General features: G+C 39.7%; 1 protein-coding gene across 1 annotated transcript; it reads right to left on the bottom strand.

Annotated features, from left to right (window-relative positions):
• Positions 1-13,628: 13,628 nt before the first annotated feature.
• Positions 13,629-14,027, bottom strand: LOC137943698 (auxin-responsive protein SAUR64-like). Its single transcript, XM_068789138.1, has one exon. The coding sequence runs from the start codon at positions 14,025-14,027 to the stop codon at positions 13,629-13,631; it is 399 nt and encodes a 132-aa protein (XP_068645239.1).
• Positions 14,028-15,711: the final 1,684 nt, after the last annotated feature.

The following is a 15,711-nucleotide window of genomic DNA, read 5'->3' on the forward strand; positions in this document are numbered from 1 at the left end:
AAATCAGACAGTATGAAAGAAGATGACTGGAATCTCCTCGATAGAAAGGTATTGGGAGTGGTCCAATTAACGATGTCAAAGAATATTGCTCACAACGAGGCATCAGACAAAACCACAGTGGGGATGATGAAGATTATGTCTAACATGTATGAGAAGCCTTCTACAAATAACAAGGTACATCTCATGAAAAGACTCTTCAATTTAAAGATGACAGAAAATACATCAATGGCATTGCATTTGAATGAGTTTAGCACGATTTTCAATCAATTGACCTTGGTTCAAATTAAATTTGATGATGAGGTTCATGCTTTAATTCTTTTGGCATCTCTACCAAATTGTTGGGAACCTATGAGGGCTGCAGTCAGCTACTCTATAGGCAATGGGAAGTTGGCTTTTAATGATGTTTGGGATACCATTCTTGTAGAGGAAGTTTGTAGAAAGGACTCTAGAGAATCGTTGACATATAATTCTGCCCTAAGTGTTGATACTAGGGGTAAGAACTTTGAGAGGAATTCCAACAAGGGCAATGGTAGACGGAAGTCAAGGAACTAAAGCAGATATTCCAAATTCAGAAGGAATGTGGAGTGCTAGAATTGTGGCAAGTCTGGCCATATAAAGAAGAAATGTAGAGCACCAAAGAAGGATGAAAAGAGAAATGATGTTGTAAATGCGATGACTAAAGAAGTACGAGATGCTTGACTCTTATCGATTGATAGCCCTATAGACTCTTGGGTATTAGATTCAGGAGCTTCATTTCACACCACCGCACATCGTGAGATCATGGAGAATTATGTTGTTGGAGATCATCGGAAGGTGTATCTTGCTGATGGAGAACCTTTGGATATTATCGTTATTGGTAATGTGAGTTTGAGGATGTCAAATGGGGCAATATGGAAAATTCACAAGGTGAGACATGTACCAAAACTTATGCTTAATATAATCTTTGTAGGGCAGCTTGATGATGAAGGTCAAATAATGTGACTTTTATTGGTGTTGTCTGGAAAGTCAATAAAGGAGTCATGGTTGTTGCACGAGGAATTAAAACTAAAACTCTTTATATCACTTCCAATTGCAGAGACACAGTTGCAGTTACTGATTTTGACTTGTGGGATTATACTCTCAGTCACATCAATGAGAAGGGAATGAAAGTGCTTCAGTCCAATGGGAAGCTACCATGGTTGAAAATTGTAAACAACAGTTTGTGTGAAGGCTATATTTCTGGCAAGCAGAAAAGGGTTAGCTTTTCTAAAGCTAGAAAGGAGCAAAAGACAGCAAAATTGGAGTTGGTTCATACTAATGTGTGGGGTCCTTCAACTGTTACCTTCCTTAGTAGTTCAAATTACTATGTGACATTTGTTGATGATGCAAGCAGAAAGGTATGTTAATTTTTGGAGCCTAATTAATGCCTTACGTTGAGTTGGTTGCGGATCGAAGATATATTGATTGTTGTTTCATTAAGGAAATTTTGAGAATTTCAATCTTATAATGCAGGTTCTCTTAAAATTGGGGAGGCCCCGCTATTAGGGTCTTATGATCTTAATGTTAGGAACATCTCGAGTTGCAGCCCAAGAGATTAGAGAAAAACACCTATAAGTGTGCAATTTCTCTTGTAAACTATTTCATCTTCATACTGGATTACTGCAGTGGCAAAAGACAGGACGTAGTCCTACCTTGAGGCAAACTTGTATAAATCTTGTTGTGCTTTTCCATGCTTCATTTTCCCTTCTTCCTTGTTTATTATTATTGTTCTTGTTAGTTTGAAATTAGTTCGTCTAATTCCTAACAACTGGTATTAGAGCTTTGGTTTGTGATTGAGAGGAATGGCTGGCGGAGAAGGATCGACAATTGGAATCAACAAGTTTGATGGTATGGATTTTGCATTCTGGAGGATGCAGATCGAAGATTATCTGTATAGTAAAAAGTTGCATGCACCACTTCTGGATATGAAACTAGAAGGTATGAAAGATGAAGAGTGGAATCTCTTTTACAGACAGGTGTTGGGAGTAATCCGGTTCGTACTGTCAAAAAACATTGCTCACAACGTGATGTTGGAGAAAACCATAGTGGGAATGATGAAGATTTTGTCTGACATGTATGAGAAGCCTTCTGCAAATAATAAGGATGCAAATAGAAGATTATCTATATGAAGGATGCAGATCAAAGATTATCTATACAGATCGAAGGATGAAGGGAAAGAAACCCATTGTGAGAAAACTGGAGGAAGAAGGGTTATGGAATTGATTATTCCTACCCTCCCCCCTAAAGCTCTATTTATATATTTATGAAACTATAATATTACAATAATACCCCTAAACTTAGGGTTTAGGGTTTAGGGTTTTAACCCTAGAACTTTAGCTTAAATACATCAATGCCATCTCTATGAGATGGCCCTTTATTTACCATCCTGTCATCAATGTATGTGGGCCTATGGGCCTTCTCCTTGATCTGTGGGTCTACAGGCCTTCTCCTTGATCTATGGGCCTTGAGATCGTCTTCTATATCTCTTGGATCCATGGGTCTTCCTTGGTATTATGGGCTTGGGCCCATCTTCTAATACACTTGGATATCTGGGCCTTCCTTTGTCTTGTAGGCTTGGGCCCTATCTTCCAACACTCCCCCTCAAGCTGGGGGTGAGAGAACAACATGAACTCCCAGCTTGCTGCAAATAATGTATAAAATCTTTTTTGTATAATGTGCCTTCATCTTCCAACACTTCCCCTCACGTTGGTGCTCTCGTTCATGAGGCCCAGCTGGTTTCATATCAGTAAGAGTACATCACTCCTAGCAGCTAAGACATTGCTCTGAAGTGTCCACCTCCACCACCGTGTCCCTTCATAGGACAACGACTCTCAAGTAGTAGAGTAATATATGATATTAATGGGGGAAAGTAACATAAATATAACAATAAATTCCTCCGTCATGGACTTCCAACCACAAAAATGTGATATTTTTTACGGGGATGAAGTTCCTCCGTCATGGATTTCCAACCACTAAATTTTGATAATTTTTACTGGAATGAAGTTCCTCTTTCATGGACTCCCAACCACAAATAAATCTGATACTTTTTACGGGGATGAAGTTCCTCTATCATGGACTTCCAACCACAAATTTTTTTATATTTTTTACGAGGATGAACTTCCTCTGTCATGGATTCCCAACCACAAATAAATTTGATATTTTTTATGGGGATGAATTTCCTCCGTCATGGACTCCCAACCACAAATAAATTTGATATTTTTTACGGGGATGAAGTTCCTCTGTCATGGACTCCCAAGCAAAAATAAATTTGATATTTTTTACGGGGATGAAGTTCCTCCGTCATGGAGTCCCAACTAAAAAAAAATTGATATTTTTTACAGGGTTGACAATAAATAATGGTATGAGGCTACCTCTTCTTTAATAATATTGTCTCATAAAAAAAGACACAATAGCAGCAGCTGAAATGGGTTTGGCTTGGGCCCATTTAACATGACCCAAAATAATCCTTGTAAAATAACCCATGAAATAGTCCAATGCACATATCTAGACCAAATAATATGCAAACCAAGGAATAACCTGTCAATTCTTCAAAAAAAAATAATCCAAACAAAAAAAAAAATTATCGAGTCGCACCGAAATCTTGGGCACGTTTACTGAGGCAAAAATTAAGTGGTCCGAGTCAAGATGACCTAGACCAGAGTTGACCCGGACCAAGTTGATTCAGCCTGAGTTGGTCTGGGTTGACTCGGTCTGCTGGTGCACTTAGTCGGCTGGGAACTCAGCTCGCTGGTCCGATTTGACTCGGCCGCGTTCAACAAGCGCTCATTTAAATCAAGTTTCCTAACTTAGGAAACTTGATATTGCTACAATAAGTCTTCTTCCACTCACAGATGGAAATAGAACTCGGCTCTTCAGGAGGAAACTTTCCCCGCGAGAGTTCGGATCTTGCTGTTGACGCCATGTTCATCCTCCCATAACAGCAACCTCAACTTCGTCTTCTCCTCAGCACCGAACAGAGAGGGAAACAGTTTCTTCCTCCACAACTCTTGGAGGAAACATCGCAACGAAAAAATAGAGAAACATTCCGAATATAGCCAGCAACAGAATTTTTTTTTTAGCTTTTCACCAAAATAACCATTTCAAAAAATATATTTTGAAAAACAACAACGCCATGAACTTATTTTGAAAAATATCCAACTTTGACCGGTCCACTGTGCATATGTACAGTCAAAGGTGACACATAAGCTTTGACTGCTTATGTGTCACCACATCATCAGAGCAGCATGAGTAGATGAAAACATTGCTGCCATGTCATTAATCTGACACATCATCTACCACATAAACTACCATGTCATTATATTTCCCTCTTTTTGCCATGTCATCTTTCGCCACGTAAGCCCTCACTTATATTTTTTTTATTCTAATCTCTCTTCCTCGATCTTTCTCCTCGCCTCTCGTCTTGGCCCCTCTCCTCTCGCCGCTGCTGCCGCTCGCCCTCGTCCTCGCCCTCGACGGCCCCCTCTCAACCGCTCTCTCTTCGTCTCAACCTTATCTCTCATTCTTCTTCTCCGTTACCCTCTACTCATCCTCTCGCCGTCCCTTTCTCAAAACCGAAAACTATCATTTCCTTTGTTCGTCGCTCCCTCTCTCAAAACCGAACCCTATAATTTCCTTTCAGCGCCCCCTCTCTTAATACCCTATTATTTCACTTTCTCACCGCCCCTTCTCTCAAAACCGAAGCCCTGCTCACCTCCAAACCTGAATTTGAATTTTGGAAGCCGATTTAGTAAGGTGAATTTTTCAAAATATATTTTTTGAAATAGTTATTTACGTAAAAAGCTCTTTTTTTTTCTCTCGGTTGCTGAGTCGTCTTCTCCGGAGACGGTGGATTGTCTTCCCCGCGTGGCTCAGGTAGAGAAGAATTTTTCGCAAGCTGTCATCATCTTCGACCTCCAAAAAAATCTGCAACAGTTACAGCAGCAGCCCAAGTCGTTCCAAGCCCTCAAGGCGGCGACCGCTGTCACCCTAGGTGGCTCCATGCTGGTGCTGTCAGGGCTCACACTGTAGGGATTGTGGTCAGACTCACGCTGGTGATGCCATTGCTGGTGATATTCAGCCTGGTGCTGGTACCAGCTGCCATCCTGGTTTGCCTCATCGGCGTTGGGTTTCTGTCGTCGGGGAGCTTCGAGGTGGCTGCACTCTCGGTGTTGTCATGGATATACAAGTACATGACCGAGAAGCATATGGTGGGGGTGGATCAGCTGGACCAGGCACGGATGACTTTGGCAAGCAAGGCAAAGGAGATTAGGGAGCGAGCGGAGCATTGTGGTCAGTAGATGACTACTCCTTAAGCTCCGGAGATGGTGAACCAGAATCGGCTCCGGTTGCAGTGGCTCTTTTATTAGATGTGCATGCATAAGAGATGTAGAGGAATATGTGACGAACAAAGCAAACTATACTTCAACAACGCTTCGAAAAAAAATCATGGACCAGCTAGAGTGGGAAAAAAACAACTAGCAAAATCAAACTGAATTCTAGCAACTATTAAAAGAAAAAAGAGAATGAACCCTAAAAAAAAAACCATAGTCGGAGTCCTGAAAATCAAACCTCTAATACCATGTTGATTTTCAGGACTCCAAGGATTTAACTCATGGAGAAAAATGGAAAGAAACCCAATGGGAGAAAACTGGAGGAAGAAGGGTTATGGAATTGATTATTCCTACCCTCTCCCTGAAGCTCTATTTATAAATTTATGAAACTATAATATTACAATAATACCCCTGAACTTAGGGTTTAGGGTTTAGGGTTTTAACTCTGGAACTTTAACTTAATTACATCAATGTCATCTCTATGGGATGACCCTTTATTTACCATCCAGCCATCAATGTAAGTAGACCTATGGGCCTTCTCCTTGATCTGTGGGCCTTAAGCCCGTCTTCTATATCTCTTGGATCCATGGGTCTTCCTTGGTCTTATGGGCTTGGGCCCATCTTTTGATACACTTGGATATGTGGGCCTTCATTCGTCGTGTGGGCTTGGGCCCTGTCTTCCAACAATACCTTCAAGAAATGGAGAGCAATGATTGAGAATGAGACAGATTTGAAGGTGAAGTGCTTGCAGTCAGATAATGGGGGAGAATACATAGATGATGATTTCAAGCGGTATTGTACTGATAATGGAATCAAGATGAAAAAGATCATTCCTAGAAAACCTCAATAGAATGGTGTAGCTGAGAGGATGAATAGGACTTTGAACGAGCATGCTAGGAGCATGAGATTACATGTGGGATTGCCAAAGATGCTATGATCTGAGGCTATTAGCACTGCTTCCTATTTGATCAACAGAGGTCCCTCAACACCATTGGATTACAAAATACTAGAAGTGGTCCAGAGCGTTAAAGAGGTAAACCTTTTTTCTTGAAATTTTTTGGTTGTGTTTCTTTTATTCATATTGATTCTACTATTAGAAGTAAACTTGATGCTAAATCTAAGATATGTTTCTTTATTGGATTCTGGGATGACCAAAGTTGTAAGGTTATCAGGAGCAAAAAGTCTTAACTGATTCAGTTTAGAGATCTTCCAGTTACTAAGATGGAGAATATCACTTAGGAAGACTAGGAAAACATACTCGCAGAAGTAAATTAGGACATTCGTGTGACTGAACTCAGGAGATCTACCAAAACTAGCAGACCACCACAAAGGTACTCCCCTACACTGAATTGTATTTTATTGACAGATAAAGGTGAATCAGAGGTCATGAGGAAGCCATGCAAGTTGATGAATCAACCAAATGTGAGTTGGCCATGAAGGACAAGATGGATTCACTGTTATCCAATCAGACATGACAGTTGACTGAGTTACCAAAAGGGAAGAAGGCCTTACAGAATAAAAGACAAACATGATGGCATCAAGTGGTACAAGGCAAGACTGGTGGTAAAAGGCTTTCAACAAAAAGAAGGCATGGACTACTGAGATTTTCTCTCCAGTAGTGAAATTGACTACTATTAGAACAATACTTGGACTAGTGGCAAATGAAGACTTGCACTTAGAGAAGTTGGATGTAAAGATAGTTTTTCTTCATGGTGATTTGGAGGAATAAATTTACACGACGCAGCCACAGAGTTTCAAAGCACAAGGAAAGGAGAAAATAGTGTGTAAAGTTCAAAAGAGTTTGTATGGTCTTAAACAGGCTCCAAGACAATGGTATAAGAAGTTTGACACAATTATAAGTTGTACTGGTTTCTTGCGGTGCCAGGCAAATGATTGTTGTTATGTGAAGAAGCTTGATGACTTCTATATCATTCTACTGCTATATGTCGATAACATGTTCATAGCAGGTGCTTGCAAATAAGAAATAGAAAAGTTGCAAAGGGAGTTGTCCAAGAAGTTCGCAATGAAGGATTTGGGTGCTACAAAACAAATCCTTGGGATGAGGATTACTGGGGACATTGATGTCTTCAAACTGTCACAACAAAAATATGTGAAGAAGGTGTTGAACAGATTCAACATGAATGATGCAAAACTAGCAAGTACTCCTTTGGCTAGTCACTTTAAGCTATCTAAGGAGCAGTTACCTTCTACAAAGCAGGAGCAAGCCAACATAGCCAATGTGCCTTATCCTTCTACTATTGGCAATCTCATGTATGCCATGGTGTGCACTAGACTAGACATAGCTCATGCAATGGGAGTTGTGAGCAGATATATGAGTAATCCGAGTAAACAACGTTGGGATGCAGTGATTCTTAGGTATTTGAGAGGCACTTCAAACTCAGCATTATGTTTTAGAAATCCAAACTTAGGACTACAGGTTTATGTAGATGCTGACATGGCTGGATACAATGATGGCAGGAAGAGTATCACTAGATATGTATGTTAAGCACCTAGCTAGTTGATGTGAAATTTGTGTACATCGGCTTTAATACCTCACAAGCGTACGAATCGTTCATGTAATCTAGCAGTAAGCGAGGGTCATATCCACAGGGAGGATTGAATTTTGTGTATTCTTCAGTCAACTAGCCTAACCAAATATGATGAATTAATTTGAACTAAACACTAATTATATCCTACATTATCAAGCAATAATCTAATTAACTACTTACACAACAGGAAACGTCAACTCTGGATTTTATCGTGATTCGTGCCTCTCTCGAGCGCCACGAAACCACGAATCCGGATTCTCAAACCTTGCGTCTAGCCCCTCTCGGGCGCCTAGAGTTAATGACAAAGAGCGGATTACAATAGAATGCAGAGAATCAATTTCTTATTGTGATGATGCTAAAATTATCAACTCTGGATTTTATCTTGATTCGTGCCTCTCTCGAGCGCCACTTAATCACAAATCCGATTTCTCAATCCTTGCGTCTAGCCCCTCTCGGGCGCATAGAGTGAAAGACAGAAATCGGATTAAAATACCAAAATCCAACCTCAATTATAACCTACCCTAATTAGCTAATTTAATCAAATATCCAGAAAACAAATCTTAAATAAACATTAATTATCAAATCAGATTCAATTAACATTCAAAACCTAAGTTCAAACTATATAAAAAAATTAAATTCAATAATGACGAATTACTCCCCTTCTTCTTCCTCTCGCTCGGGCATCAACTCGTTCTCACGGGTGCTGCAATTTCCCGAAATCAATGGCTTCGGGTTGGCAAGAGTGAGTGGCCGGAGGTAGAGACGACGTCGGGGACGAAGGTTGGAAGCCGACGGATGGAGGGAACGTCCGGCGAAGAACGAAATAGAGCTGACGTTCTCTAACATGCTCTCTCGAGTCTCGATTGGAGTCGGAATAGCTCCGGGAATGGTCGAAAATACGTAACCGACGCCGGAGGATGGTCAAAAAGCGGAAGTTGCACCGGAGAAGCCCTCTCGGATCACTTCTCGGTCTGGCGAGCGACGACTGTCGAACTCACCTCGACGGAGACTCTCTCGAGCTCTCCTCGGGTTTGTTCTCGGTTGCTGGACGGCAATGGACGGCGGTGGACGACGGTGGCACGGCGGAAGGTATTGGCCCGACGAACGACGGTGGGGAACTCCTCTCGAGTCCTCCCCTGTTTTCGGTCAAAAACCTCTGTTTTGGTCTCCGTTTCAGTTTTCTCTTCACGCTGCCTTCGACCCCTCTCGGGTCTCCCCTCTTGGGTTTTCCCTCCCAGGCCTCCCCTCTCGGGTCCTCCCGTTCGACGCTCCCCTTCCTCTTTAAATATGATTTTTCTTATTTTAAAACGATTTGCCCTAGAAATTACCTCCATTTCACTAAGGGCATTTTGGTCAATATCTTCTTCTCCACCCAAATTCTCCTGAAATTCCATAATTGAATCTATAAAAAGTATTTCAGGAAGAAATAAAACTAAAAAATAATGAAATATAATTCAGGAGAGAAAAATATGCAATATCGACAGTGATTAATGCCAAATTCAATAAATGCTCATTTCATTTGAAACCCGACAAATAACCACCTATAACATAATTATAAAGGTTATTCTATTATAATTAACCTAGTTCTCATGTCAGAATATGACATCTATCACTAGTACTACCCAAAAGACCGGCCTGTTAGGAGTGGAAAGCATATGTACTTTCCCTAAGACCATAACAGTACACCCCGCCCTCCCGAGCCGACGACCACGACGGCCTTAACACAGCAACGGGGATCGGGTCAGAAGCCCATACTCCCTTACGGCGCCTCGCCAGGGGCGTGCGGTCCACCTGCGCATGCGGGGACTCGAAGTCGAGACGTAGCGCCTGCTCTGATACCAAATGTTAAGCACCTAGCCAATACTACCCAAAAGACCGGCCTATTTGGAGCGGAAGGCATATGTATTTAACCCTAGGACCATAACAGTATACACATTGGGTGGTACAACAATTAGTTGGGTCTCCAAGTTACAGAAGATAGTTGCTCTTTCCACTATTGAGCCTAAATATGTCGTCGTGATCGAAGCCAGCAAAGAGATGGTATGGCTATAGTCTTTCTGGGAAGAATTAAGTCTCAAACATGTGAAGAATGTGTTGCATTGTGACAGTCAGAGTGTTAATCATTTAGCAAAGAATCATATTTAACATGACAGAGCAAAGCACATACAGGTGCGTTATCACTTCATAAAATCAACTCTAGGGGATGGAGTCTTAGCACTTGAGAAGATTCAAGCAAGTCAGAATTTGGCTGATATGTTGACAAAAACTGTTACTCCCAACTTTAGTTTGGACTTCTCTCTGAGGATTGAGAAGTTTTTGCAGTTGTAAAGGAGATATTGATGATGGATTAGTCTCCAAGTCGGTGATTGCTAAGTTGTGAAGTTTAATCGACACCATACACTATGTCGTCGTGGGGGTTGGAAGGGGGGCAGGAAGCCCCCCTCCCGGTCCACAATATATTAATTGTTGTTTCATTAAGAACAATTTGAGAATTTCACTCTTGAAAAGCGATTGCCCTAATTTTCTCTTTATAATTGGGGGGGCGCTACTATTAGGGTTTTATTATCACAAAAAAGGACTATGAGTGCCAGCCTCCACGAGGTTAGAGAAAGACACATGTAAGTGTGGGATTTCTCTTGTAAACTATTTTATCTTCATAGTGGATTACTAGAGTGGTGCAGAAGGCAGGACGTAGCCTCACCTTAAGGTGAACCTGTGCAAATCTTGTTATTTTTTTCGTGCTTGTTTTTCCTTTCTTTCGCGGTTATTATTATTGCTCTCGTTAATTTGAAATTAGAGCATCTAATTCCTAACAAGTTCTTGATAGACATTCGGAGAAGTCTTTGTTCCAAGTTGAGCTGTTCTAAGATTGTTTGGTTGAGCTTCACGAGGCAGACTAAGATCATACAACAACATCCAAATAACAGAAATGCAAGAAATGAAAACAGCACAGCATCTACGCAGGATATTGCATGTCATGTCACTCAATATGGGACATACTAAGAAGGTCCTCCGCAACCGACCTAGTAATGCCAAAAATTAAAAAGCTAGAAGACCAAGCTCTCTAGGAGTGAGAGAGAGAAAATAAAGTGTCTTGGTGTACTAGACATGCAGAGAAAGTTAGTGCTCAATTGTCTCTTGAAACTTCCATGTCCGGATGCTTGTTTACATCATGCCATAGATTAGATAACAAAAAAACGAAGGACGATAAAGAATTATAGGACAGGCCAACAACTAAAGTATTTGACAAATTGGTTGTGATGTGTGAAAGTAAATCTTTAGTACTCCACGGCACAATATTATGAAAGTGACAGAAAATGTTTCAGATGTTGAAAACACACACAGAGAGACACAAAAAAAAAAAAAAAAAAAAAAGTGAGAAGTGGTTTTTTCATGTGTGTCATTTCTGTTATCTTGTTCCTTTATACGAGGAAAAAGAATAGGGGTTTATGAAACACCAGTAACTTTAGAGATTTAGATCACCAGTAACTTTTTTGTTTTAAAACTGGTTTTCTCAGGAAATAGGATTTAGTGCTGCTGCAAGGAAATTTGATTCACTGTCAACAGAGAAAAGAAGAATGCACGACCATTAATAAGAGTGAACCAAGCAAAACAGAAACTGAATTGGCTTTCCAGCGAGCAATGCAACCCAACAGCCGATCAAAGACTTGATGGATCCACCATGATGTAACTAGACGTGAAAAGCGTAGCTTCTGATTCAGATTTAAAGGCATATTTAATCAGTCAATCCATCATACTAGAATTTCAAACCCATTGCCAACGAGGATCGAGCATTCCTTCTTTGTCCAGTTAGACGAACGCTGATGAGACTGATGATTTGAGAGAAAAGAAGGAAACAATAAAATTCACAAGCTAGTAAATAGCTCATTGATTTCGCCAACTAATAGCACTTTTCCTTGTAACACTACTGGTCGGGTCGGCGATGGATTTCCCAAAAACCCAAAACCAACCCTAATTCTGTCATGTCCTCAATCCGATCCTGCATCCGGCCCATCCCCAACCTAGCTCCACCCCGCCTCTCCCCATTCACCCAGTCCATATGATAATGCCCCGTTAAAAAATCTATAGTCGGTAAAGATTATAAATTTTTAATAATTATAAAAATACTTTAAAACATTTTTTTTCCTTAAACACCTGTAAGAAACTTATAAAATTATATTACTGTGTCATTAAAAATATATGTCATTCATATGTTTTCTAAAGGATATGACGAGAATAAAACCCATGGGTCAGGTTTAGGTAAAGTCGTCCCTGACCTAAAACCGATAGGGATTTTCCAGCCCCATCTCCGATCCATAGGGTGGAATGTAAAACCTATCCCCAGGTTTTCGGGTCGGGACAGGTCAGGTTTCCCGTGAAACCCCACCTGGTGACCACCCCTACTTCTTCCCAGATAGAATTCTCAAATTGCCAAATTACTTCTAATTAACCAGACAACTAAGTGGCCCACCAATTCCTGCTTAAGACTCCTAACATACACATTTTTCCTTCTGACGAGTTGCTTTTGAAGTTTAAGTCTTCAAGTCGTGCTTCTATTTAATTTGCAACTTAGGCCAAGATTGAATAAACTGGTTTGTCTAACTTGATTGAAATATTAATGCAAGTCAGAGAATCTTGTTGTTTCAATTATGAAAAAGGTATAATCTTCCTTACATTCAGATTTGGATGATAAGAATGTCATCACTCTTGTCTTGTCAAAAGTTACCAATATATTTTGTGTCATTGAAACAGCAAAGTTACCTAAACTTCAAATTGTAGTGGTTCAAGTTGAATACTATCAGTTTGTGTATGTGCATGATTCGATTTGGAATTTAACTAATTGTCACCTCGTGGAGCTCTTTATGCAATTAATGTGAATGCAAGTTACATGGAGCTCTTGTTTTAGGGTTATGTGATGGACCAATTTAGGGTTTAGGGTTGCTTTCCTATACCTTTCATAACCTACACCTTTTACAAAAATAATATATATTCAACATAGTTGCATTAAACCCACTTTCATAAGTATCTCACTTCATCTCTTCCATCCATTTTTCATTTTTATCACCTTTTTTTTGCATTATTTTCTTCTCATTTTTACGGAGCAGAGACAGGATGTGCTAGTCGAATGGATTGCTTCTCAAAAATTTCACCATACACATAGTAGCATTCCTTGTGCCATCAATGACACCAAACATAAATAGCTCCCTTTCATGAGATAGAGATTCTATCTTGAAGAATTGTGAGTTGAATTTACTCTTACCCCAATTCAACTTAAGGGGGGAATGTTAAGAGAGAAAATATTTTTAAAAATTCTTATAAATTCGTGATTAAGATGTATTTTCACAATGGTGTTTTTTCTTTGAGATTCTCTTTTGTTGGAAAGAATATCAAAGAGTCTCACAGGTTTCCATAGTGGACTCTTGCAGGGACAGGTAAGGTTTGGAGTAAACCTCAGTTGCAGTGTAAGTTTGTTTAGTTTTTCAAGCGTATATGCTTTATTCTTAAAGAAAGAGACATTTTTGCTGTCTCATTGAGAACCCATGCCGCGAGTGTTATCAGGAGCAACACGAGTTGCTTCATATTTTTACAAATTTTGAACAAAGAAAACACTTACATTTCGTATTTTAATAAGCTATACTAACAGAGAAATTTTCCTAAAAAGATCCCACCAAAAGTGAATAACTTCAAAGCATCAAGATCAACGTTACGAACACAAGAAGAATATATGGCTTCACAAACCGTGGAGAGACAATTGGTGGTAGACGTTTTCCTCAGTCATGGAGACAATCAAAGCCTTCTCCATGTCACCAGCTATTCTTCTCTGAAACGACGAAACGATGTAATCCACGACAACGGCCTCGCATGGTAATACGATCGGGCTGTTGCTCCGTAATCCAAACTCTTCTTCCGACATTCTCAGTAGCTGTTTGCATAAAGCACTGCCAAGAAATTCCAGAGGAACAACAAAACGCCCTCCATCGATGCTGTAGACAACAAAATGACCTTTGTCAGCAACTGTTCTTAGACAGCCGCTGAATTCTTCTCTTCTGGGTGACATTCCTCTCCTTCCTACGACACCTCCCTCATGCAGTCTGCGGACAATCTCGACAAGCTTCCTGGGGTTCATCATCTCTGATATGGAAACAAGATGGAGGAAACTCAAATCTTAGATATCCAAGAGAGCAGAGGCCATCTGTTTATATAGTAAACACTACTCGTCTCCTGTGGATAATAAGTTTCTTCCGTGTAGGCCCTGCAACAAGTTGGATTCAAAACAAGCAGTCAAAGAGTCCCCCACCTTGATTTGTTTAAAGTCATATTTCTTGCCGCAACAGTGTGAGATCTATTATCAAAAGGAGAAGTTTTTATCAGGTGAATTGGGATCACAGTTCTTTTCTTTTCAGTTTTCAGATGAAATAAGATGAAAACGAAACTGCAGGGTGGCAAAACAAAAATGTTCAATTAATGGAGGAGCTCATGTACTGGGTGACAAACTGGTGAGAATGTAATCAGTTGGGGAGGCAGTGGTGGGTAGCTACTATGAGAATATACAATCAACAATCGGGATGTTTACTATAGTGGACTATCACCGCCAACCACATAAATCTGGTCTGCTTGCTTTCGTAATTTTGTGACACTTTTTCCCACAGGAAAGTGCTCCCTCAGTTCTCCATCGAGGGGTGTTTACTAGATTTTTCTGTGCTTGATACAAGCGAAATGTTGGAAAGATATTGAAGGTCAATAAATTATTGAGGACAACGAAGACATGAAGGAGAAGTTTAAGGTCAGCATGAAAAAAGCCAAACACTGAAGTGACAAAGAAAGTTGGAAATAAACAGGAGGTATTTGCAGCAAGTTTATTGAATAAATTTACATAAATTTTTGTTTTATCAAAAAAGGAAGAATTTGAGACACCTCTAGGTGTTTTTTTCTCTCCAGTTTTAGAGAGATATGGAATGACTTTAAAATTTGAGATTTTTCTTCTTCTTTTTGGTCCTTTATTGTAGAATCTTCATTGCTTTCCCTTGAATGAAAGAGAGTTAATCTATCTTGATTAATTTCCTTCGATTGAGAGATTTGAAAAGTTAATTTTATCTTGATTGATTTCTCTTGTGTGAGAGATTTGAGAAGTAATTTTTATATGATGTATCTTCTTCTTAGTATGAAGATCTTGTGAGATTGAAAATCCTTCTTGTGGACCACGTAGGAGGCCCTCTAGAGTATTTTTTTGCCATAAAAGATTGCTTATGTGGAGCCATACATGTGGACATTCTCCCTTATATGAATTGGGATGTTCCTTGGTTGAAAGAGAGAGATGGCTTCAGAGTTGACATGCTGAGTTCATTGCTTGTTTTCACGTCCCCCTCATGCCTAATTTTGAGGCTGTAGACATATCCTGCTTGTTATTGATGAGGCATAGTCGGTTGTTAGACAGTGGCTTAGTAAATAAGTTGTCTAGTTGGTCTTTTGTTGAAATATGGCGAGATTGAATACATCTCAATGAAAATATTTCTTGAATAAAATGATAGTCAATCCTTATGTGTTTGTTATGAGAATAAAAAATAGCATAATGAGATAAATATGTAGCACTCAAGTTATCACACAGAAGAATGAGAGGGAGATGAATATACATGTATATATATATATATATATATATATATATATATATGTAAATCCTTAAAAAAAATTCAAGCCATGTAATTTCAGCATATGTTGTAGTTTTCGCCTTATCTTCAACTTCTGTTGTGGATCTAGAGATAGTCGTTTGTTTCTTGGCAAACCAGGAAATGAGATTATTGCCTAAGAAAATGGGA

The sequence above is a fragment of the Aristolochia californica genome, unplaced genomic scaffold (genome assembly GCF_029961685.1).
Source record: "Aristolochia californica isolate CCGP_79_NKW_82.1479 unplaced genomic scaffold, dmAriCali1.0.hap1 SCAF_11, whole genome shotgun sequence".
Classification (NCBI taxonomy): Eukaryota; Viridiplantae; Streptophyta; class Magnoliopsida; order Piperales; family Aristolochiaceae; genus Aristolochia; species Aristolochia californica.